We start from the raw sequence: 25,664 nt of genomic DNA, 5'->3' as shown, positions 1-25,664 counted from the left end.
TTATGTATTGAACCCCAGGAACAGAATAAACATGAAATTAAACTATCATTGTTACAAACAAGATGACTGATATCTTTAGAAAAAAATTAAAAATGAGTGAGATAGCTTTTGAAAATACAGTCAGTTATTTTTCTCAAACAAGGAGGGATCACCTTAGCAGCAAGCAGGATAAGGAGCAAGGCATGGTAAGGTTTCCACCTGTGTGTTGACTGTCTATCCAGGAATGTTTCATGTTAGCAAAGCACTCTACCAAGCACCTGAGGGACGTACTACAAGGGAAGAACTACCTGGGTTTCCCATGCTTACCCCCTTCTTGGCTGTTGTTTGACCTGGTCAGCTTGTTGGGTGTGCAGCAGTGGTTTCGCGCTCATTCGTATTTCCCCAGTGTTTAGGTGAAAGCATCCCTGAAGATGTCTGCCTGTGGCTATCTGGACACCTGACTATCTCGGTTGGAGAAATACATATTCAAGACCCTTGCAATATTGAGTTGGTCTCTGTTGAGCTTTACAAACCATGGATTACTCATACTCCTGCCACTTGCAGATCTCCTCTCCCATCCCGCAGGCTGTCTCCTCCGATACCAAGAATCCCGAGGGCGTCCTGCTTATGTACTTTCACCTTTCCTTTACTCTGGTGCCATAGCCAAGAAATTGTCAATTGTTCTGATGGTTTTACCCTTTTCTTTAAAGCTTTGGAGTTCTGCAGGTCCTTCTCCTCCTTAGGCTTTTAAACATGTATGTTCTAATGTGGTGTAAGGTAGAGCCTGACTTTAACCATACATTTCCCACAGTGGCTGCTGGAGAAACAGTCCTTTGCCCACTGTTTGTTCTGGTCCATTGTTTAGGATAATGATTTCTGCTATTACTCTACTCTGTTCCAACCATCTGCATGGCTGTCTTTATGACAGTACTGCAGTGCTGTCTTTAGTCTTTGTAGTCTTTGTAGTATATGCTTACAATCAGAATGAGTCCTCTAACATTTAAAGACTATTTAGTGTCTCTCTCAGAGGAGGAGCGGCTGAATCCCCACCACATTCCAGCTTCTTCTATTAGTAACCAGCACTGCTAAAGGGCATGGTAGGCAGAGAGGTAGCCCAGTGCCTACCTACCAAACACCAGCATTCACAGCCAGTTCTTTCTAACAGCAATGAGGACAGATTCCTAACACAGTGAAGCTCAAGACCTCGAACATTCTGCTCCTGTATTTGCTTAATTGTTTTGTTTTGAACAGCACTCTCTACCCTTTCTCACTAACGCCTCTGAAATTTAAGTAAATACAAGTTCTATTAAGGAAAAAAAAAGCTTTGTCTAGATCTTCTACTGTTAGATGAATAATTCTATGATTTAATCAAGGTATTAGTCATACTAATGATTATAGACTTTAATCATCTACACATAAAAAAATAGATCAAGACATCAAATGTCATCAGACAACTAAAGCCAATATAAGAAGTCTCGGGTGTTGAGGTTGGAGTGGGTGGGTGGGAGTGGGAGCACCCTCATAGAAGCTGGGGAGGGGGATGGAAGAGGGGAGAAAGGGGATAACATTTGAAATGCAAATACATGACATATCCAAGACAAATAAAACTATTTTTTAAAAAAGTCTCAAAGAGTCCATATGATTTAGGATAGAGAATATAATACATGTATACATCACTGGTTTCCGATACAGGTCAGAAGCGGTCACACTGACAGGAAGCGCTGACAGTGGGAAGGCTGTCTTCTGATCTGTGGTGTAGTTCCAGCCACACTGGGATCCCTCTCATCAATGTTTCTTTACTTTCTAGGACACCAATCTTAATCCAGCAGTTGTTAGTGAAAGAAGACATATCCAGGCACTTATTCCCTTTAAAAACCTATTTTTGCTCTAAGCAAAGTCCTATTCCCTGCCCCTTCCTTTTGGCTATCAAGAGACTTGCAATTAAAGCAAACTAAATGTAAATAATCAAAACTATGTTTTTGCTGGATGTTTACTTTGGATAAAATGTTTGAAGTTACAATGATGCATTGTACTACAGATGCAGAAAATAATTTAAGACTGTAGTTTAAGTTCTGATACACGCTAAATGTAAGACCTCCCAGCAGGAATACTTTCTTAACAAAAATAGGTATTTTGGGTGTCAAAAGATCTACTACAAAAGTTTTCCCCCACCAAAGCAGCCTCCTTACACCAATACATCTTTTCTGCAAAATGAGTCCCTTGGCTGTGAAAGAAGCGCGTCATCCAGTACAGAGCGCTCTGCAGGTAACATCTGACTGCACAGGGCCACGGCACCACACGCTTACTCGGCTTTACCAGTTTTCAGCACAGCAACAAGCATTTAAAAGTCATTTCCATCGTTTCTTTGGTTAACAGATGTTGATCCCAAATTCTATAAAACACACCATCACACACTCAGAAATAATCACGGGTCTAGTTAAACTACTCCGACTGAAGAGGACATTATCTCCTGTCCTTTTTACCAGCTTTCCTCTTCCCAGAGAGTAGGTGCTTGGGCTTCATATCAAACACATGCCTATCTGCTTCCCCCTTCTTCCCCAAGCGATTCATCTTCTTCTGGGCTTTCTTCATCATGGTCTTGGCTTTCTTCACCATCTACACAGGAGAACACACAACAATGAAAACCACATTTCTGTCCTGCATTGTAATTACCTGGGAACCATTTTACCAAAGTCAGAAGGAACCATCAAGACCCAGTTGTCTCAGTCACCGGGTTCTCAGACCACCACACTATCTGCAGGAGCTCAATGACTACGTGAGGAAGCCTTGAACCTTTCTACAGTTATACACTATAAGAGCATCTGAGCTCAGTGACTACATGAGGAAGCCTTGAGCCTTTCTACAGTCATACACTACAAGAGCATCTGAGCTCAGTGACTACGTGAGGAAGCCTTGGACCTTTCTACAGTTATAGACTATAAGAGTATCTGAGCTCAGTGACTACGCGAGGAAGCCTTGGACCTTTCTTCCGTTAGTAGACTACAAGAGCATCTGTTCAGACTTCCATGGTCTGAACCTTCTGACTCATGTCAATGCCAGTATTGAAACCCATAGACCAATAGTGTAATCTTACTCCCGGGTGAACATGGAGCAGTCTGGACTCTCAGGCCGCTTAGGAGTCATAGTAAAACACTACCTCAACTCAACACTCACTTCCTAGACTTCCAGATAGAAATGACATCTGAAATGAAAACTTCAGCCTTCTATTAGAGAACCTGCTAGTTTACATAAGTTTTCTCTTATATTTGAATTTTCAAAATAGTAAAAAAAAAGTTTTTTCTCAAAAAGAAATTTCAGTGAGATTTTAAGCAACTATTGCACCTTTGAAAAAGACATTACAAATTATACCATAGTGACAAGCTACCACCTTGAAGAGATAACAATTCCCCTAATGAGGAAAATGAACCAAGTTTTCCCAGCCTACTTCCTCACTGGAAATGGGGCCTCTTCCTAGTATTTTGCAAACAGTTGGGACCTAAGCCTAGACTATCCATACTTTATGAGGCCATGTCTGTCTATCTGCCATGTCAAGGGGTTCAGAATGGTTTGCCAGAACACCTATCCAGGGGATCCAACTGCTTCTGGTCCAAGTTCCTCTCCAAAGGATGCTACAAAGTAGAAGATAGGATGAACAGCTAATCTCTTAATCACAACCCTCCTCAAGTAATGGCTGGTGCTTGCTGGAGGTTCTATAAACACCCCTGAAGGTTCTTATTTTCTTTTGTCCCAGATCAACGAAACAAACCTTGACATCCCGAAGACCAGAAACATCACGTGGCGTTTTAGAGCAACTCCGACTGCGACTGCGGGCTATGGAAGAGGGAGGAACAGACTCTTCTCGTTTTCTTTTCCTGGTGACACTCCGAGATCTTCTGGCCTGGACTGCATAGTGGGCCTGGAAAACAAACAGTGCTCTTGGTAACAATCGAAATTAGTCCAACAAGAAGAGAAAACAGACGAGCTCTTAAAGACAATATCACTCGCAAGTGAAAGACTCTGGAAGGCCTACTGCAGCTTACTCGCGGGCTCTGGTCTGAAGCCAGGGGTTAAGGGTCAGACGCAGTGCTATGCTCTCCTGTGTCTCCTGACAAGGCTTCAGGAATGTCCAGCTCAGCACCCATGCTGGTGGTGAGTAAGATGGTGCTCTTAGGCCGCAGCTCTTGCACATCCTGTGCACTAATGTTCTTTACTGGATAACATCAATCACAAGCAGTGATGGCAATGGCTTTGGTCCACAGTTCACATGATGTATGCTGAGGTTTTAACCTCCCACTCCAAACAGCTGAGGCAGTAGGCATATGCACCAGCTACATTATGTATATCATGTGCATGCCATGACATTTACATTAGCAGATCACCTAGTGACAGATTTCTCAGAAGGTACCCGCATCGTTAAGCAAACTGACTGTGGGAAGGGTTTGGCAGCACATGCCTGCCACCAGCACTGGAGAACTAGAGGCAGGGAAAGACTGAGTTTGAAGGCAGGCTGGGCGACACAGCAAGACAATGAACGTCTCAAAACAACAAAAGCACGGATCATCTGAAACCACACTGCCCCTCCAGACTTACATTGTCTTTATCATCCATGTCCACGCCAAGACTACGCATCTCATTCTCTAAATCTGCCCGTTGAACCTGAGAAGGTGGGGAGGGGAGGGAAGATAACTTGTTTTAAGTAAAATGTCTGTTGAAATTTAATTTTAAAAGAAAAGGAGAGAGAGAGAGAGAGAGAGAGAGAGAGAGAGAGAGAGAGAGAGAGAGAGAGAGAGGAAAAACACAGGTGAAGCTGTGCTGGACAGAGAAGTGGTAGACACGTGCTCTGCTCTCGGTTACTGGATGCCAGCCCGCAGCCCTCATCCTTTCCTCAGGACTGGAACAGAAAAGACTAGAGCATCTGGCCTTTAGTCCCTGGTTCCAGAGGCTACCTGGGGTAAAGTTGAGTCTTTTTAACTATGGACTTCAGGCCATACACAAGAGTCAGTCAGTCAGTCCGTCTCTCGGTTTCTCTCATCTTCTGCCCCCTTTACACATGCTCCATTTTCTTCCTAAGAAATAGAAAGCTGCACCAACTATGTCTCTATGGAAGGACATGCTACAGTCTTGCACCATTACATGTAATATTATATATAATGTCCTCTCCAAGGCAGACGACAGAACTTAAAAATGTCCGTTCCCCTTCCCCCGCCTTTCTGTACGGGAGCAGGCCACCTATGATTACCCTGTGGCAGCAAACTCAAGACCCTGTTTCAGAGGCGCACAGGTATGTAGCACAGAAAGGCCTAAAGAGGCTGGGCGGACAGACGTAGTCTGTTAGCATTAGTTTAGAAGCTTGCCCATCACACATTTACAGTCCAGGATCCAAGTATGTTTATACAAAAAGCTTTAATAAAAACCTAAAAGAACAGAGTTTGAAGTGACTCTAGATGCCTAGCATACAGGAAAATGAGAAACACCCAGCCATGTGCTAAGAGGGGTCACATGGCCCAGGACTGAAGGTCCCTTCAGATTGCCCTCATTCAGCACTTCACTGCCTTCATCTCTTAAATTTTAAAATACACTTTACGATGAACTGGCAAATGTAATCAACAAAAGGGAATGTTTTCCCAATTGTGAGGTACTCTAGTAAATTATGCAAACTCAAAGACAGGATCAGGGGAACCACACTCTGTAATTAGAGAGTTGAGCTCTAGAGGCCCTGCCCCATAACCTGCAAGTGGGGCTAGCCTGGTGCAAGGAAACTCTCAGCCTTACGGTCTTGATGCCCCCTTCAGGCAGGGAGACAGTGTGAGATGTGAATTAACTGAGGGATACCCAACAGAGTCAGTGCAGGGCTGATTGATGGCTTGATGGGGGAGATTTCTCTCACCCAGCCGGAGTCAAATAAAGGATCCACGTGTCAGCATACAGCAGGAGAGACTGAGTTTGTTCCTGCTCCGGGTCTTCAGAGTATAGCTGTACAGTGACTATTACCTACTGTAAATGCTTGTTGCCAGTTGGGATAACTTCAGTTTCTGGACAGTTCAATTACACCCCACAAAAACAAACAGTGCACTTGCTACACAGAAGCCATGGCAAGACTGCTATGTTCTCGGGGTGAGAGAATTGCTGCATGGACTAGAGAAGGCACTACAGCTGAGGGAAGACAGACTCGTGAACCAGAGTGTCTTCTCACAGACAACTAAGCACCAGGAGAAACAACACGTCTGTGAATATTAGTGGCCGCCCAAGCACATGAAAACAGTATTTTCAAACCAGGAGCGTCCATTGTGGAATCTACAACGCCAACCCCCCACCTCCAACCCCCACCTCCATTATACTTTAACTGCCCAGTATCTGTCCCTTTTGGGAACCTGCCACTCACTCCCTGACCTCAGCTTTCAGGAAGGCTATGGACACAGAGGTAGTTCCAACAAGAACAAAAGTAAAGACAATGACATCCCGACACAAAGCCAAGTGGTGCTCAGGGTCCATTCACACCTGGAGAGCGATGCTCCTATGCTCAGCAGCATCAGGGGCTGGCGAGCTGCCTTGTGGATTTAGGAGTCTCAATCAATAGAAAACTTAGGTAACAAAAATGCACACTGGCACACGGCTGTACTCCTGGCACCTATGGAGCAGGAGTCGGGAAGGAACTCCTTGGCTACAGGCTCAAGGCTAGCCCGGACTACCTGAGACCCTCTTTAACAACTACCTAACATCCTTGGCCATCATCAGGTTTCGGTTTAACTCACATCACGGCAGCAATGACTCAGTCTGCAGCAGGGATGCACCTGGAGCTGCAATGCATGGAGAGAAGTTGCAGCCCAGAGCAAAGACCCTGTGAACGCCCGGGTGTGCCGCACCTGACATCCCAGGCAGTGAAGTCTGGCTCTCATGGCAGATTACACAGGATCCAGCATGCAAGCCTGGACTTGGCTCTGCGGTGCTCCAGACTAACCTTCTTAGCAGTCCGGGGCATCCGGGGTCCCTGTGTGTTCTTTTCTTTGGACTGTAGAATTTTCAACTTCTTCTCTCTAATTTGTTTTGCCAGCTGTGGATTTCCACCATTTCCTCGTCTTCACTCTCAGACTCACTGTCATACTCCCCAGCAGCTGTTCTGAGCTCTTCTTCCTTTTCCAACTCTTCTAATTTCTTTAAAAAGAATCATGAAGTTAAGAAGGAAACCCTGCAGGGAAGTAAGTGCAGCGACATATTTACAGGAATCATGTTTCCTCAAATTCCTGAAGGTATGAGAATGCTGTGTGGTCTCGTCACAACCGGGGCCCACGTGTACAGTTAATCTCATGGGAAAGAGGATTTATGAAGGCCAAAGAGACAGCATGACCAACGTATGCACTGTTTTCTGCCAATTGCATTTCATCTTTAAAGATAATGAGGGACCCCTTCCCTCATTCCCTAGTGTCCCCAGCAGATACACAAAATAATCTGTACAAACCCCCATTCATCTTCTCAAATACCATACTAAGCACAACTGCACTGGTGACAAAGTGAAACTTTAAATGCACAGAGGTTGGGGATGCAGCGAGGTGACAAAGCTCACAAGCACAAGATCCTGGGTTCACTCCCCAGCAACGCACACAAACACGCACACGCACACACACAGAAACATAGATAAATGGGAAGATAATCGTGTAAACATTGACGCGCTATGAAAAAGCATGCAAAGGATAGGTGCCCCAGCAGGAGAGAGGTCGGCGGTGGGCCAGCTCTCTGTGGGAATGTGTCTAAGAAAGGCACTGAGGTCAATCCCCCCTTCCAGATTAGAAGGAACCAAACATAAAAAGGTCAGTGAGACAGAGAAATCTGTAAATCAGAGCTCATACCCCATGGACTGAATTTTCTTGTTAATTCGCTGTCACTTGCTAAACTAGCAAAAGACTACAGGAGGTTGTCTGAGAAGACTCAGAAGATGTTCCAGAGAGAGGATGGAACCAGGGACAGGATGGATCTCCACACTGGACATCAACACAAGCAAAATGATGGGGCCACTGCAGCTCGGTGGGGAAGGCTGGGCGCCACCAGGACCACACAGAAAAAGAATAATTAATGTCCTTTGATTTGAGAAGTGATGTCTCCAAGAGAGCAAAAACAGGGTGAAAAAGATGTCTGAGGGCATAGAACAAAAGGAGAACAAGGAAGGAGTAAAAGTTGGTGAAATTCTTCTAGTCTCATCAAAGTGGGGCAAGTAATTTAAAAAGCATTGCAGACCTTCATGATAGCAGGATCGATATAATCAGCAACATTGTGGCCTTCCCAAATCTCTGGTATCTTATCATACTTCTCAGATGAATTCATTAAGTCCCAGTATTCTAATATTGAAAGGAAAAAGGAGTTATGTTTATGGTAGTTTCTCAAATCTTCAAGTACTGTGTCATCAAGATGACTACTCTGGATAATCCCTTTATAAGTAAAACCACTTTACAGCCTAACAAAACAGCTGTGTTCAACACCCTTAACTTACTCTTAACAAGAACAATACTGACCCGTGTGTCCAACTTCCAAATACTACAGAAAAAGAATCCTTTCATCTGAAACAACAGGACATTATTTATACACAGCTCTGTAAGTCTGCAACTTCTAATCTTCAAAAAAGTAAAATCTTGGGGGCTGGAGGGATGGCTCAGTGGTTAAGAGAACTGACTACTCTTACAGAAGTCCTGAGTTCAATTCCCAGCAACCACATGGTAGCTCACAGCCATCTGTAATGGGATCTGATGCCCTCTTCTGTGTGTGTGTGAGGACATCTTGAGTGGACTCATATATAATAAATAAATATTAAAAAAAAAAGAAAAAAGTAAAAGTTTATAAACCAATAAACTCACTGGAAGACTTTCACTCACTGAGTTCCTTTCTTTTCTGAAACACTTTTCATACAACTGACACTCCAGAACACCTTACTTATTCTGAAGATCCAAAATATAATCATCTCCCATTTCCAACTCAAGATCTCATTCCTGAAAAGAAAGCCCCAAAAGTTTGACTTAGCTTTATGTCCCCAGATGCTTTGCAGCCTCCTTCCCGATGAAGCAGCCTCTGACCTTTTGCACATCTATGTTTATCAGGAGGGCTGTTTTGCCCACCTGGGGACTACGTGTCTCATGGACTTTGTTCACTGAACTACGACATCAACTGAAAAGCTCCAGTCAATCATATGCTAAGGATTCACCACTGTGTCCCTGAATCTTACAGGGCCAAACCCTGGGCACACTCAATTTGCATCTCCTGTACCAAGGAGGCTTCACATGGCTAAGACCACCACCCAGCATCACTTTTTCTGGTGCATAGGCAGGCCTTCTGTCCCTGTTCATAAGAAACTCGGACAAAGAGGTCCAGTAACCTACCCTCTTCTTCTTGGGCTCTGCGATCTCCATTCTCTTCCGACAAGCTACCACTCCTTCTGGGATTAAAGGGGGTCTCTCCTAAGAAGACATTGTTTAAAGTATGTGAAATGCCTTCCCGAGTATGAAAGAAACTTAAAGGAACCAAACACACACACACACACAAAGGCAGTCTGCAAGGGAAACACAAAACAACCCACACCAATTAAAATAAAGTGCATTCTGGGGAGTGAGGTAGGTAAAAGAGACCAGGCAACCACCAAAATTGATTCTATAGTTCATTTGGAAAAAAAAAACAAAAATTATCATAAAACTTATAAGAAAAACACACAGGAAAACAGTAGAATGAGAAACAGACATAAACCTAAGTATGTTTAGAATTCAACAGCATTAAATTCATTAATTAGTTGAGAACAATGACCACTCCATGAAACAAGTAGTAAACCACACCTCCCTCAGGAAAAACTAAATTGAGCACACACAAAACTCTATTCAGAAGAAAAAAGAAAGCAAACAGAAACAAAAATATGAAAATACAGAGAAAAATGACACTAAAGTATTTTAGAAATAATGTCGCCAGTTCTCTAGAACCCACAATCTAATAACTACGAAAGAGCACTAATGCTAATGTAATGAAAATGTGCAGGGTTTTTGAGATGTTTAAAAACAACAATAAAATAAAGAGGGGCTGGAGAGATAGTTCAGTGGTTAAGAAAATCTGCAGGTTGTTCCTGCGGAGGACCTAGTTCAGTTCACAGGACTCAGGAGTCAAGCGGCTCACCGCTAACTATGACTTCAGGGGATCTGATGCTGTCTCTGGACCTCCACAGACACCAGGAATGCACACTGTGTACATATTTACAAAGCAGGCAAGGAAAAAAGTGATAAAGAAAACAACTTTTAGGAACTTATATCCTAAAATACAGATTTATTTGTAGGAACACATCTATAAAGATGTAGACTGCTTATAATGGCAGAAAAACATAAAAATATGCTTCCACTGGCTCAATTTAAAAAACAGGGGGGATGGGGACGTGTGACAATTGCACCCAAGCTACTTCTAAGGGACAAACAACAAGTTACAACGCAGACTGTGACAGGGAGAAGTAGGTGCACAGAACTCTTCTTTACTTCATCCCTCCCACAGGCACGTGTGACTTCACCAGGAATGAAAAAGTGAAACCCGAGTGTGACTCTGGGCAACACCAGGAAGAGGCACGTGCCAAGCGGCCACCGGCCCAGCACAGCAACACAAACTGAAGCCTGCGAAGAAGGGCGGCCTTGCCTTACCTTGTCATCTCTCTTGTTGGGCACAGCTAAGTGCAATCTGTTCAGAACCTCATTCACTTTATTTCCTTTCATTTTCGTTTCTACTCGGTGAGCCAAAAGCCTATCACAAGCCTAAGAAAGTAGAAAAATAAGAGTCACAAAGCCATTGAGGCCAGTCCCCAGCCTCACACTGCAAGGAAGAATCAAGTCCTCCACTCATCCACAGGTTCACAACCCAGTATGGAACTTCCTACATATTTTCTTTCAGCAGGTAACTAGGTTCCCCAAAGGTTCACCTAACAATTTAAACAACTAATCGTATTCAAGGAAAACAAAAACAAACACAAAAACAAAAACCCAACCTAAATTATTTCCAGTGTTAGTAATTCCCAAAATGCAAACAGTTTCCCATAACTGACCGTTCTCAGACAAAAACACTAGCCCTGAGTTAAGAAAGCACCAACCTCCGTTTTAACTTGAATGACACCTTCCTCAGTCAGGGTGCTGGTCTCGATGACAGGAAATCCTTCAGCCTGCAAGTCTAGAAATATTTTCTGGAATACAAAGAAAAGAAGGGCAACATGCATTAATGTTTTGTGAATGGAGGTTGCAAACACTATTTGCTCAACAACTATGATTTGTTTTTAACTCTAAGAACAGTTTTAAGTTAATTTCTACAACAATCTTATATAATTAAAAATAAATAAATAAATACATAAGTGGAACAGCAGAGCCAGATGGATCTCTGAGTTCAAGGCCAGCCTGGTTTAAAGTGAGGCTCTACGACAGTCAAAGCTACAGAGAAAAATGTTGCCTCAAAAATTAAACAAACAAACAAACCCCCACAGAATCAAACCGAATCAAAGTCAGAAGCTCTGTGGAATACTCTGTAAGATTTCCCCTACTCCCCAACTCCCAGCACTAGGGGTTAAACTCAGCTACAAGCAAGCTCCCACTGACCTATATCCACAAACTCAAGATGCAATTTCTCAGGAGGAAAAATGCAAAAGAAGAGGATGACCAACTTTTATTGTTTTGTTTTAAGAAGGCAGACCCTGGATTCGTAGTTCAGGCTGGCCTAGAACACATACACCATGTAATACAAGCTAGCTTCTGCCTCAGTCTCCCTGCTGGGATTTCTGAAGCACAGTTCCTCATGAAGACAGGACCAACTTTTCAAAAGACGTTTTCAATGCTATTCCTTATTTTAAAGTTTCTGCTATAATAGCCCAAGAGAATTCTTCAGAAAATACAAAAATATTTGCTGTTTCATTTTGTGAATCACTAAGACTCTAAAGAAGGGACGCAATATGCTCTTCTCAAATGTTTACAACTACAAACCTCTCTCTAGCTTAGAGACGGGGGACCAACTTCTAATAGACACTAAAAGTTCCCATGAACAAGGTCAACTTCTATTATCAAGGGTGTAGAGCATGATTTCAGCGAAAGCTAGGGTCTCTGAGCACAAATCCTGTCACTTAACAACGAATGACCCGGGGTGTAAAACAGTCACTGTGACCCAGGGTGTAAGGCAGTCACTGTGACCCAGGGTGTAAGGCAGTCACTGAGCCCCCAGTCATGTGATAACTGTTGACTGTTACTACGATGTGACAACACACCAATGTTGAAGGACAGGCTCTACAGTGCAAGCCCTAAGCAAGCTGTACATTTCTACAGCATCCACTTCCCAATTCCTGTAACACCAACGACTGCTGGGTAGGCACTGTTTTCACTAGAGAGAATCAGAGACCAGAAAGATAACCTACAGTGATGTCAGCTCTCTACTAACAGCTGGTCAGTGACCAATTATCCAGGCAGTACCTTCACTAGCCAGACATGTGGGGCTCCGCAGGGTGACTCCCTTTCCTACCACATTGCTGAGTAGTAAAGCTGGACCTGAGCTGACCCCAAAGCCTGAGCACCTGACCAGTTTGTTTCACTTGTAAGCCTTCCTGGCTCTACCCACTCCCTTCCCGCCTCCTCCTCTCTTCAATGCCATATGGACTGACAAATTAAGATTATTTATAAGATATAAAGAGTTTTTGTTTCTCTGCTTTTTAAAATAAACTGATTCTCTGACATCAGTTAGATAATTAGTAATTTAAAGAATATACGATCCTGCCAGCTGGAATGAGCAGACGGGAGGATAAAGAGTTCAAGGCCATCCTAACCTACATTAGTCCTGTCTTTAAATAAGTAAGTAGTTGAAAAAAAAAACCCCAAACTTGCTGTGTTCTGCCCTAAGAAGACAACTTAGGACAAACTAATGCTTCCCATGGACAGAAGTCCCTTCCACTCAGGAACCATCCACCTTGGTTTAAACATGACAAAAGATATAAAGATATATCCAGACAGCTCTTTCAGTGTGCACTTGTCACCTGTGCAAACTCATACTGCTCCATACCCCAGGGGGTTGGATGAGGAGTCTATGAGCCCTAGGGTATTAATTTCTGACAAGCTACAGGTAAACATGAAGGGAACTTCTACTCAGGGATGGCAGTGAGAGCACTGTTCAAGTACCTGTCTCTCAAAGCATTTATCCTGAAAACTGTCTACTAAAAGGGTTAAACTGTTTGAAAATTTTTGACTACCAATGCAGCCTACCTCATGGATAATGCTGGCAGACACTGAACTTAGAAGGTGTTCTCCCTTACTCACTTGCAAACTTACTTAGCTACAGATTCCACTATGTAATAAAGTAAGCCATATTTACACTCGTTCTAAAGAGAAACTTGTGGGAAATACTTCCCTAGAACATTTCATAGCCTAAGGCCTGGAAAAGATAAAAGTACACATGACTTGAGGTACCTGGCTTCCCCTTGGGTACCAATTTAAAAGCAGTCCTTTTCTAGGGAAGCACATTTCCCAGTGGTTTAGTGTAGCAACCCCAGAACACAGGCGTTCCTACAGACTGGACACAGAGCAGGAGTCAGGAACCTACACTCCAGCTTTAATGTCCTGCCACTAAACCACTGAGGATCATCTTAGTTCTCGAATAGAAACCTGATCTGGGAGCACTAAAAATCTTTCTAAAGGACGGTCTAAGGACTCACAGCTACTTTAAAAGAAAGTATACATAATTAATGTATCAGTGACTTACCTGATCTCCTTCAGAAAGTCAGCTATTCTCTTCACATCACATTTGTTTGGTACAACAATAAGAGGCTAGCAAGGAAGAAAAGAAGTTACTACTTTTACACTATAGAATCATGTATAGAATCATGTATAGAATCATGTATAGAATCATGTATAGAATCACGTGTAGAATCATGTATAGAATCATGTATAGAATAATGTATAGAATCATGTATAGAATCATGTATAGGATAATGTATAGAATAATGTATAGAATCATGTAGTCCCTCTCCTTGTCCATGCCTTTGCTTCCTGCCATTTCTCTGACCCAAGCTGAAATCAATTACTGGTATAAAACACCAAGTGGAAAGTTCTATAAATAAACAACTTGTAAATAAAATGTGCTCCATCCTAAGCAGTGCAATGAAGTCTTGTCTTAGTGCTGCATTCCCACCAGGACACAGATCATCCCTTTGTCTGGCTTACTACTGTCTGTGCTACCAGGCAACCAGGTTTATGTAAGTTGTCACATCACTAACATCTGTGGTGAATGAACATAGAATGGCTTCAGTGGTCTTGGAACCCATTACCTATGAGTGAGAAGGTGCTACTACGTAAATTAAGCATTAGTTAGCACACTTACCTTGTTGATAAACAGGGGTCTGATATTCTGGAAGAGTTCTAATTGCTCCTTCAACCCATGTCCACACTGCTCAGACAAATCCAACACATACAGAACTGGGCCAGGGCTGTGATGGCCTGCATCTCAATGGTGTTCCGATCCTCCAAAGGATGATCCGAAATCCCTGGAGTATCTACAACCTAACAACCAGGCTTCATTAACCGAAGTACACTCACTCCAAAGTGTCTCGGCTGTCCCAGAGTCACTCTCCTACATCCAAAACAGTTCTAACAAAACTAGTGTGTAAAATGCAACATTGAAAACTGCCCACAATAACCAAAGGAACAAGGAGAAAAAGTACTTATTTTTTAATAAGACAAAAACCCAATACAGGAGCTGGTATGGTGGCTCTCATCTGTAACTGCCATGAGTGTAAAACTAGAGTGACTACAGTGAGTGAGCTAAGGTCACCCTGACTAGAGAGACCCTGCCTGTCTCAAAAGAACAGATGCAGGCATCTAAGGAAACCCTGCAGAGTCCACTGAAGAGACATTGGCCCTGGGAGAAATGAGCCTTTTTTTCACATGGCTATCAAAACTGACAAACTCTCCCACCTCCTAAAGACTTGGCTTCTTCATCTTTTTTTTTTTTTTTACTTTTTTTTTGGCTTTATTAAATTGAGTATTTCTTATTTACATTTCGAGTGTTATTTCCTTTCCCGGTTTCCAGGCCACCATCCCCCTAACCTCTCCCCCTCCCCTTCTGTATGGGTGTTCCCCTCCCCATCCTCTCCAAATTGCCACCCTCCCCCTCAACAATCTAGTTCACTGGGGGTTCAGTCTTAGCAGGACCCAGGGCTTCCCCTTCCACTGGTGCTCTTACTAGGATATTCATTGCTACCTATGAGGTCAGAGTCCAGGGTCAGTCCATGTATAGTCTTTAGGTAGTGGCTTAGTCCCTGGAAGCTCTGGTTGCTTGGCATTGTTGTTCATATGGGGTCTCAAGCCCCTTTAAGCTCTTCCAGTTCTTTCTCTGATTCCTTCAATGGGGGTCCTGTTCTCAGTTCAGTGGTTTGCTGCTGGCATTCGCCTCTGTATTTGCTGTATTCTGGCTGTGTCTCTCAGGAGCGATCTACATCCGGCTCCTGTCAGCCTGCACTTCTTTGCTTCATCAATATTGTCTAATTGGGTGGCTGTATATGTATAGGCCACATGTGGGGCCGGCTCTGAATGGGTGTTCCTTCTGTGTCTGTTTTAATCTTTGCCTCTCTATTCCCTGCCAAGGGTATTCTTGTTCCCCTTTTAAAGAAGGAGTGAAGCATTCACATTTTGATCATCCGTCTTGAGTTCATGTGTTCTATGAATCTAGGGTAATTCAAGCATTTGGGCTAATAGCCACTTATCAATAAGTATATACCATGTGTGTTTTTCTGTGATTGGGTTACCTCACTCAGGATGATATTTTCCAGTTCCATCCATTAGCCTATGAATTTCATAAAGTCATTGTTTTTCATAGCTGAGTAATATTCCATTGTGTAGATGTACCACATTTTCTGTATCCATTCCTCTGTTGAAGGCATCTGGGGTTTTCCAAGCTTCTGGCTATTATAAATAAGGCTGCCGGTTGGGGATTTAGCTCAGTGGTAGAGCGCTTGCCTAGGAAGCGCAAGGCCCTGGGTTTGGTCCCCAGCTCCGAAAAAAAAAAAAAAAGAATAAATAAGGCTGCTATGAACATAGTGGAGCACGTGTCTTTTTTTGAATATTTATTATTCATTCATTTATTCATTCATTCATTCTACAACCCAATTGCTTCCTCCCAGCTCCACCCCCATGGAGTCTCTCCCCTCCCTCTCCCCTTTCCCTGAGAGGGTAGGGCCCCCTGTAGGTATCCCCCAACCCTGGCACATCAGGTCTCTGCAGAGCTAGATGCATTCTCTCCCACTAAGGTCAAACAAGGCAGACCAGTTGGGGAACGAATTCCATAGACAGGCAACAGATTTAGGGAGAGCCTCTGCTCCAGGTTTTGGTGGACTCCCATGAAGACTGAACTACCCAACTACACATCTGCTACATATGTGCAGGAAGGCCTAGGTCCAGCCCGTGTATGTGCTCTTTGGTTGGTGGTTCAGTCTGTGAGAGCCCCAAAGGTCCAGGTTAGTTAACTCTGTTGGTCTTCCTGTGTATCCCTCAGTCCTTCCCTCAACTCTTCCATAAGAAACTCCCAGCTCTAATGTTTGACTGTGGGTCTCTGCATCTGTCTGAGTCAGCTGCTGGGTGGAGTCTCTCAGAGGACAGTGATGCTAGGCTCCTATCTGCAAGCAGAACAGAGTATTTATTAATCATGTCAGGATTGATGCTTGCCCACGGGATGGGTCTCAATTTGGGCCAGTTATTGGTCAGTTATTCCTTCATGTCCCTGCATTTCTTTTATTTTTTTTATTAACTTGAGTATTTCTTATATACATTTCAAGTGTTATTCCCTTTCCCGGTTTCCGGGCAAACATCCCCCTCCCCCCTCCCCTTCCTTATGGGTGTTCCCCTCCTCCCCTCCCCCCATTGCCGCCCTCCCCCAAAAGTCTAGTTCACTGGGGGTTCAGTCTTAGCAGGACCCAGGGCTTCCCCTTCCACTGGTGCTCTTACTAGGATATTCATTGCTACCTATGAGGTCAGAGTCCAGGGTCAGTCCATGTATACTCTTTAGGTAGTGGCTTAGTCCCTGGAAGCTCTGGTTGCTTGGCATTGTTGTACATATGGGGTCTTGAGCCCCTTCAAGCTCTTCCAGTTCTTTCTCTGATTCCTTCAACGGGGGTCCTATTCTCAGTTCAGTGGTTTGCTTCTGGCATTCGCCTCTGTATTTGCTGTATTCTGGCTGTGTCTCTCAGGAGCGATCTACATCTGGCTCCTGTCGGTCTGCACTTCTTTGCTTCATCCATCTTGTCTAATTGGGTGGCTGTATATGTATGGGCCACATGTGGGGCAGGCTCTGAATGGGTGTTCCTTCAGTCTCTGTTTTAATCTTTGCCTCTCTATTCTCTGCCAAGGGTATTCTTGTTCCCCTTTTAAAGAAGGAGTGAAGCATTCACATTTTAATCATCCGTCTTGAGTTTCATTTATTCTAGGCATCTAGGGTAATTCAAGCATTTGGGCTAATAGCCACTTATCAATGAGTGCATACCATGTATGTCTTTCTGTGATTGGGTTAACTCACTCAGGATGATATTTTCCAGTTCCAACCATTTGCCTACGAATTTCATAGACTCGTTGTTTTTGATAGCTGAGAAATATTCCATTGTGTAGATGTACCACATTTTCTGTATCCATTCCTCTGTTGAAGGGCATCTGGGTTCTTTCCAGCTTCTGGCTATTATAAATAAGGCTGCGATGAACATAGTGGAGCACGTGTCTTTTTTATATGTTGGGGCATCTTTTGGGTATATGCCCAAGAGAGGTATAGCTGGATCCTCAGGCAGTTCAATGTCCAATTTTCTGAGGAACCTCCAGACTGATTTCCAGAATAGTTGTACCAGTCTGCAATCCCACCAACAATGGAGGAGTGTTCCTCTTTCTCTGCATCCTCGCCAGCATTTGCTGTCACCTGAGGTTTTGATCTTAGCCATTCTCACTGGCGTGAGGTGAAATCTCAGGGTTGTTTTGATTTGCATTTCGCTTATGACTAAAGATGTTGAACATTTAGGTGTTTCTCAGCCATTCGGCATTCCTCAGCTGTGAATTCTTTGTTTAGCTCTGAACCCCATTTTTTAATAGGCTTATTTGTCTCCCTGCGGTCTAACTTCTTGAGTTCTTTGTATATTTTGGATATAAGGCCTCTATCTGTTGTAGGATTGTTAAAGATCTTTTCCCAATCTGTTGGTTGCCATTTTGTCCTAACCACAGTGTCCTTTGCCTTACAGAAGCTTTGCAGTTTTATGAGATCCCATTTGTCGATTCTTGATCTTAGAGCATAAGCCATTGGTGTTTTGTTCAGGAAATTTTTTCCAGTGCCCATGTGTTCCAGATGCTTCCCTAGTTTTTCTTCTATTAGTTTGAGTGTGTCTGGTTTGATGTGGAGGTCCTTGATCCACTTGGACTTAAGCTTTGTACAGGGTGATAAGCATGGATCGCTCTGCATTCTTCTACATGTTGCCCTCCAGTTGAACCAGCACCATTTGCTGAAAATGCTATCTTTTTTCCATTGGATGGTTTTGGCTCCTTTGTCAAAAATCAAGTGACCATATGTGTGTGGGTTCATTTCTGGGTCTTCAATTCTATTCCATTGGTCTATCTGTCTGTCTCTGTACCAATACCATGCAGTTTTTATCACTATTGCTCTGTAATACTGCTTGAGTTCAGGGATAGTGATTCCCCCTGAAGTCCTTTTATTGTTGAGGATAGCTTTAGCTATCCTGGGTTTTTTGTTATTCCAGATGAATTTGCAAATTGTTCTGTCTAACTCTTTGAAGAATTGGATTGGTATTTTGATGGGGATTGCATTGAATCTGTAGATTGCTTTTGGTAAAATGGCCATTTTTACTATATTAATCCTGCCAATCCATGAGCATGGGAGATCTTTCCATCTTCTGAGGTCTTCTTCAATTTCTTTCCTCAGTGTCTTGAAGTTCTTATTGTACAGATCTTTTACTTGCTTGGTTAAAGTCACACCGAGGTACTTTATATTATTTGGGTCTATTATGAAGGGTGTCGCTTCCGTAATTTCTTTCTCGGCTTGTTTCTCTTTTGTGTAGAGGAAGGCTACTGATTTATTTGAGTTAATTTTATACCCAGCCACTTTGCTGAAGTTGTTTATCAGCTTTAGTAGTTCTCTGGTGGAACTTTTGGGATCAGTTAAATATACTATCATATCATCTGCAAATAGTGATATTTTGACTTCTTCTTTTCCGATCTGTATCCCCTTGACTTCCTTTTGTTGTCTGATTGCTCTGGCTAGAACTTCAAGAACTATATTGAATAAGGGAGAGAGTGGGCAGCCTTGTCTAGTCCCTGATTTTAGTGGGATTGCTTCAAGTTTCTCTCCATTTAGTTTAATGTTAGCAACTGGTTTGCTGTATATGGCTTTTACTATGTTTAGGTATGGGCCTTGAATTCCTATTCTTTCCATGACTTTTATCATGAAGGGGTGTTGAATTTTGTCAAATGCTTTCTCAGCATCTAATGAAATGATCATGTGGTTCTGTTCTTTCAGTTTGTTTATATAATGGATCACGTTGATGGTTTTCCGTATATTAAACCATCCCTGCATGCCTGGGATGAAGCCTACTTGATCATGGTGGATGATTGTTTTGATGGGCTCTTGGATTCGGTTTGCCAGAATTTTATTGAGTATTTTTGCGTTGATATTCATAAGGGAAATTGGTCTGAAGTTCTCTTTCTTTGTTGGGTCTTTGCGTGGTTTAGGTATAAGAGTAATTGTGGCTTCATAGAAGGAATTCGGTAGTGATCCATGTGTTTCAATTTTGTGGAATAGTTTGGATAATATTGGTATGAGGTCTTCTATGAAGGTCTTATAGAATTCTGCACTAAACCCGTCTGGACCTGGGCTCTTTTTGGTTGGGAGACCTTTAATGACTGCTTCTATTTCCTTAGGAGTTATGGGGTTGTTTACCTGGTTTATCTGTTCCTGATTTAACTTCGGTACCTGGTATCTGTCTAGGAAATTGTCCATTTCCTGAAGATTTTCAAGTTTTGTTGAATATAGGTTTTTATAGTAAGATCTGATGATTTTTTGAATTTCCTCTGAATCTGTAGTTATGTCTCCCTTTTCATTTCTGATTTTGTTAATTTGTACACACTCTATGTGTTCTCTCGTTAGTCTGGCTAAGGGTTTATCTATCTTGTTGATTTTCTCAAAGAACCAACTTTTGGTTCTGTTGATTCTTTCTATGGTCCTTTTTGTTTCTACTTGGTTGATTTCAGCTCTGAGTTTGATTATTTCCTGTCTTCTACTCCTCCTGGGTGTGTTTGCTTCTTTTTGTTCTAGAGCTTTTAGGTTTGCTGTCAAGCTGCTGACATATGCTCTTTCCTGTTTCTTTCTGCAGGCACTCAGCGCTATGAGTTTTCCTCTTAGCACAGCTTTCATTGTGTCCCATAAGTTTGGGTATGTTGTACCTTCATTTTCATTAAATTCTAAGAAGTTTTTAATTTCTTTCTTTATTTCTTCCTTGACTAGGTTATCATTGAGTAGAGCATTGTTTAATTTCCACGTATATGTGGGCATTCTTCCCTTATTGTTATTGAAGACCAGTTTTAGGCCGTGGTGGTCCGATAGCATGCATGGGATTATTTCTAACTTTCTGTACCTGTTGAGGCCCGTTTTTTGACCAATTATATGGTCAATTTTGGAGAAAGTACCATGAGGAGCTGAGAAGAAGGTATATCCTTTTTCTTTAGGGTAGAATGTTTTATAAATATCTGTTAAGTCCATTTGGCTCATGACTTCTCTTAGTCTGTCTAATTCTCTGTTTAATTTCTGTTTCAATGATCTGTCCATTGATGAGAGTGGGGTGTTGAAATCTCCTACTATTATTGTGTGAGGTGCAATGTGTGTTTTGAGCTTTAGTAAGATTTCTTTTACGTATGTAGTTGCCCTTGTATTTGGGGCATAGATATTTAGGATTGAGAGTTCATCTTGGTGGATTTTTCCTTTGATGAATATGAAGTGTCCTTCCTTATCTTTTTTGATGACTTTTAGTTGAAAATGGATTTTATTTGATATTAGAATGGCTACTCCAGCTTGCTTCTTCTGACCATTTGCTTGGAAAGTTGTTTTCCAGCCTTTCACTCTGAGGTAGTGTCTGTCTTTGTCTCTGAGGTGTGTTTCCTGTAGGCAGCAGAATGCAGGGTCCTCATTGCATATCCAGTTTGTTAATCTATGTCTTTTTATTGGGGAATTGAGACCATTGATGTTGAGAGATATTAAGGAATAGTGATTATTGCTTCCTGGTATATTCATATTTGGATGTGAGGTTATGTTTCTGTGCTTTTCTTCTCTTTGTTTTGTTGCCAAGACGATTAGTTTCTTGCTTTTTCTAGGGTGTAGCTTGCCTCCTTATGTTGTGCTTTACCATTTATTATCCTTTGTAGTGCTGGATTTGTAGAAAGATATTGTGTAAATTTGGTTTTGTCATGGAATATCTTGGTTTATCCATGTATGTTAATTGAAAGTTTTGCAAGGGTTGGGGATTTAGCTCAGTGGTAGAGCGCTTACCTAGGAAGCGCAAGGCCCTGGGTTCGGTTCCCAGCTCCGAAAAAAAGAACAAAAAAAAAAAAAGAGAGTTTTGCAGGATACAGTAACCTGGGATGGCATTTGTGTTCTCTTAGGGTCTGTATGACATCTGTACAGGATCTTCTGGCTTTCATAGTCTCTGGCGAGAAGTCTGGTGTGATTCTGATAGGTCTGCCTTTATATGTTACTTGACCTTTTTCCCTTACTGCTTTTAGTATTCTTTCTTTATTTTGTGCATTTGGTGTTTTGACTATTATGTGTCGGGAGGTGTTTCTTTTCTGGTCCAATCTATTTGGAGTTCTGTAGGCTTCTTGTATGCCTACGGGTATCTCTTTTTTTAGGTTAGGGACGTTTTCTTCTATGATTTTGTTGAATATATTTACTGGTCCTTTGAGCCGGGAGTCTTCACTCTCTTCTATACCTATTATCCTTAGGTTTGATCTTCTCATTGAGTCCTGGATTTCCTGTATGTTTTGGACCAGTAGCTTTTTCCGTTTTACATTATCTTTGACTGTTGAGTCGATGATTTCTATGGAATCTTCTGCTCCTGAGATTCTCTTCTATATCTTGTATTCTGTTTGTGATGCTTGTATCTACGGCTCCTTGTCTCTTCCTTTGGTTTTCTATATCCAGGGTTGTTTCCATGTGTTCTTTCTTGATTGCTTCTATTTCCATTTTTAATTCCTTCAATTGTTTGATTGTGTTTTCCTGGAATTCTTTCAGGGATTTTTGTGATTCCTCTCTATAGGCTTCTATTTGTTTGTTTATATTTTCCTGGAATTCTTTCAGGGATTTTTGTGATTCCTCTCTGTAGACTTCTACTATTTATTTATGTTTTCCTGTGTTTCTGTAAGGGAGTTCTTCATGTCTTTCTTGAAGTCCTCCAGCATCATGATCAAATATGATTTTGAAACTAGATCTTGCTTTTCTCGTGTGTTTCAATATTCTGTGATTGCTTTGGTGGGAGAATTGGGCTCCAATGATGCCATGTAGTCTTGGTTTCTGTTGTTTGGGTACCTGCGCTTACCTCTCGCCATCAGATTATCTCTAGTGTTACTTTGTTCTGCTATTTCTGACACTGGCTAGACTGTCCTATAAGCCTGTGTGTCAGGAGTGCTGTAGACCTGTTTTCCTGTTTTCTTTCAGCCAGTTATGGGGACAGAGTGTTCTGCTCTCGGGCGTGTAGTTTTTCCTATCTACAGGTCTTCAGCTGTTCCTGTGGGCCTGTGTCTTGAGTTCACCAGGCAGGTCAGTTGGAGCTGGAAGGTTTGTCTTACCTGTGGTCCCGAGGCTCAAGTTTGCTCGTGGGGTGTTGCTTATGAGCTCTCCAAGGCGGAGGCATTCAGGAAGATCCTGCCCTTTCCGGGAGCTTCCGAGTACCAGGGTTCCAGATAGCGTTTGGTGTTTTCCTATGGAGTCAGAGATGTGGGCCGAGTGTAGACTCTTCTGGTTTCCCAGGCGTATCTGCCTCTCTGAAGGTTTAGCTTTCCCTCCCACGGGATTCGGGTGCAGAGAACTGTTTATCCGGTCATTCCCTCAGGCCAAAACCTTGTTTCTTATTTGCCTTTTGCCACTCTATTGAAGCCCTTCAACCTTTACAACAGTTTGATATTTACAAAGTTCACAGTGGAGAAATGATGGTTAAATTACATAAAAGAAAAAAAAACCTCAAAGTTTTAATGAAGTTTATGATTTATTTGCATTGGTGTTTTTCCAGCATGTATGTCTGTGCGAGCATGTTAAATTCCCTGGAACTGGAGTTACAGACAGTTGCGAGTTGTCATGTAGTTGCTGGGAATTGAACCCAGGTCCCCTAGAAGAGCAGCCAGTGCTCTTAACTGCTGACCCATCTCTCCAACCACAAGAAGCATCTATTTTCTGTAAATATGAATGCTAAATACTTCCCTTCTGGGAATATTTCAACCATTCTGCTTCATGTTCAAATGGTGTCTGCTGAACCACACTGCCATTGGATCTTTCTGATCCAGCCACCAAAAAAGCCAATGGTGGTTTTGCCTTGGAAAGCATTCAAGGCCGGGCAGGGGAATGAATGCAAAGGTGAGCCAACCAGTGCAAACTACTCGTTCACTTTTAAAGACGATGACGCCTAGGGACTGGGAGTCGGTTCTGCAGGCAAAAGCCATACAAGTCTGATGAGCTGACTTCAGCCCTTGGATGTAGTGATGCACAGCTGTAATCTCAGCTTTCCCAGGGTGACACGGGAGCACAGGCAGGAGACTTGGCAGGAAACTAGTGTGTAAGGAGAGAGACCCTGCCTCAAAACAAGAAGTACTTAGCTCTTCACTTTTTCTTCCTTTGTTTTGCAAAGGAAGGACAAGTTAGTACTTCAGGTCACCTTATAAATAGGAAACTATGTTCTATAGATAAGGTGACCTGACAAAGAAAATTTAGACTTTAAAATTTTTTCCTATTTTATTTTATGTGTATGAGTGCTTTGCCTGCATGTTGTTTGTTTGTATGCATGCATGTAAGCTTGGATTTTGTCTAAAGTTCTTCAAGACCTCACCAGTTCATCTGAGTCCATGGAAGCAGCAAGCAGCAAGCAGCCCCCAGAATATCATGAAAAGTTCTTTGGTGAGTTTCTGTCTACAAAGTCATGACAAGCAAAGATCAGCAACAAGATGTAAGGTGAACCAATGCCAGAGACTCCTCCCACTGGCTGTGGGGTCATATTTCTATTCTTTCTAAACATCGTATGTCCTCTCATGTGCTTGCTTCAGCAAAACATCCTTTCACCTATCTTCCCCAACAAAACATCATATGACATAACTGAGTTTCCAAAGAAACCATAAAATACCACTTCGTGTGTGTGTGTGTATGTGTGTGTGTGTGTGTGTGTGTGTGTGTGTGTGTGTGTGTGTACATATATACCTGCAGAGATAAGAAGAGAACATTAGACCTCCTGGAGTTGGGTTGCAGGTGGTTGAGAACCACCACATATGAGTACTAAGAACCGAACTAGGGTCTTCTGCAAGACCAGCAAGTGCTCTTAATCTGCTGAGAATCTCTCCAGATCTAAAATTTAGACTTCTGGTTGTTGTGTTTTTGCCAAATAGCTTTTAGAGTACAGTATTTGCCTAGTGTGTCCAAGGTCCTGAGTTTGGCATCTGCATAAAAAAGAAAGACAGGGAAAGATGGGGTCAGAGGTGGAAAGGAAGTGAGGGGAGGTGGGGGAGAGAAAGAGGTATTATTCTTAGTACAGTGTCACTCAACTGGCATCACACTAATGGGAACTATACCACAATTGGGTATGACTGAAACCCTCTGAGAACTTCTTTATCCAATAATCTATGTAACAAACACAACGTAATAGACATGTGTCGTAGGGTGATGAGACTCTCACTGTGATAAAACTCCAAAGAAACTTGGGGAGGAAAGGGTTTATTTAGCTTATGGTTCCAAGGAAATCAGGACAAGAACTGAAGCAGGACAAGGGCCTGCAGGCAGGAGCTGATGCAGAGACCATGGGGGGTGCTGCTTACTGGCTTGTTTTTGATGACTCTCTCAACCTGCTTTCTTACAGAACCCCGGACCACCAGCCCAGGGATGGCACCACCCATAAGTTCTCAGTTCTCCACCATTAATCATTAATTTAAAAATGCCCTACAGCTTACCTACAGCCTGATTTTTTGGAGGCATTTCTCAGGTGAGGCTCCCCTCTCTCTGATGACTCTAGCTTGTATGGAGATGGCATAAAACTAGCCAGAACAACCCAATTTCGTTAAGGGATACCAGTTGAAAATAGATTCTTCAATAGATTTTTTTCAGTGGACCTAAGAGAACTAGACAACCCTGTGCAGCCACCATTCTGTCATTCACCAAGTACACAATGAACCATTTAACAAAGCCTTTGTTAACCTGTCATCTTCCGTAACTCATCATCTGAAAGTCGATGAGTCCTTGCTCCAGGTCCTATGCCTACATTGTTTTTTCCCTTTTGTTTAATTCACTGAAATACTAACTCTGCTGCCAAGTAAAGCTTGCTTTAGTGCGCATTGTTGCGTGTGATTTACATCAATGCTAGGCTCTTTAGTTCCTCCTCCCATGTTTGCGCAACTTTTTTCATACTCAATAATTATCTTTATTTCTATGGGGATAAA

At 42.5% G+C, this 25,664-nt stretch overlaps 1 protein-coding gene across 2 annotated transcripts; it reads right to left on the bottom strand.

The window, feature by feature from the left end:
• Positions 1 to 1,365: 1,365 nt before the first annotated feature.
• LOC134484813 (GTP-binding protein 4-like) lies at positions 1,366 to 9,038 on the bottom strand. 2 transcript variants are annotated; one of them, XM_063280705.1, is made up of 4 exons: positions 8,209 to 9,038; positions 6,938 to 7,131; positions 3,746 to 3,895; positions 1,366 to 2,595 (listed from the first exon to the last, which is right to left on the bottom strand). In XM_063280705.1, the coding sequence occupies exons 2-4, from the start codon at positions 6,956 to 6,958 to the stop codon at positions 2,443 to 2,445; spliced, it is 324 nt and encodes a 107-aa protein (XP_063136775.1). In that variant the 5' UTR covers positions 6,959 to 7,131; positions 8,209 to 9,038; the 3' UTR covers positions 1,366 to 2,442. The 2 variants fall into 2 exon arrangements, with proteins under 2 accessions (XP_063136775.1, XP_063136776.1); XM_063280706.1 differs by lacking the exons at positions 6,938 to 7,131; positions 8,209 to 9,038 and adding an exon at positions 4,570 to 6,551.
• Between the last annotated feature and the right edge of the window lie 16,626 nt (positions 9,039 to 25,664).

The sequence above is a fragment of the Rattus norvegicus genome, unplaced genomic scaffold (assembly GCF_036323735.1).
Source record: "Rattus norvegicus strain BN/NHsdMcwi unplaced genomic scaffold, GRCr8 scaffold_2, whole genome shotgun sequence".
NCBI classification, from domain to species: Eukaryota; Metazoa; Chordata; class Mammalia; order Rodentia; family Muridae; genus Rattus; species Rattus norvegicus.
This window is presented reverse-complemented; position numbering and strand designations above follow the sequence as displayed.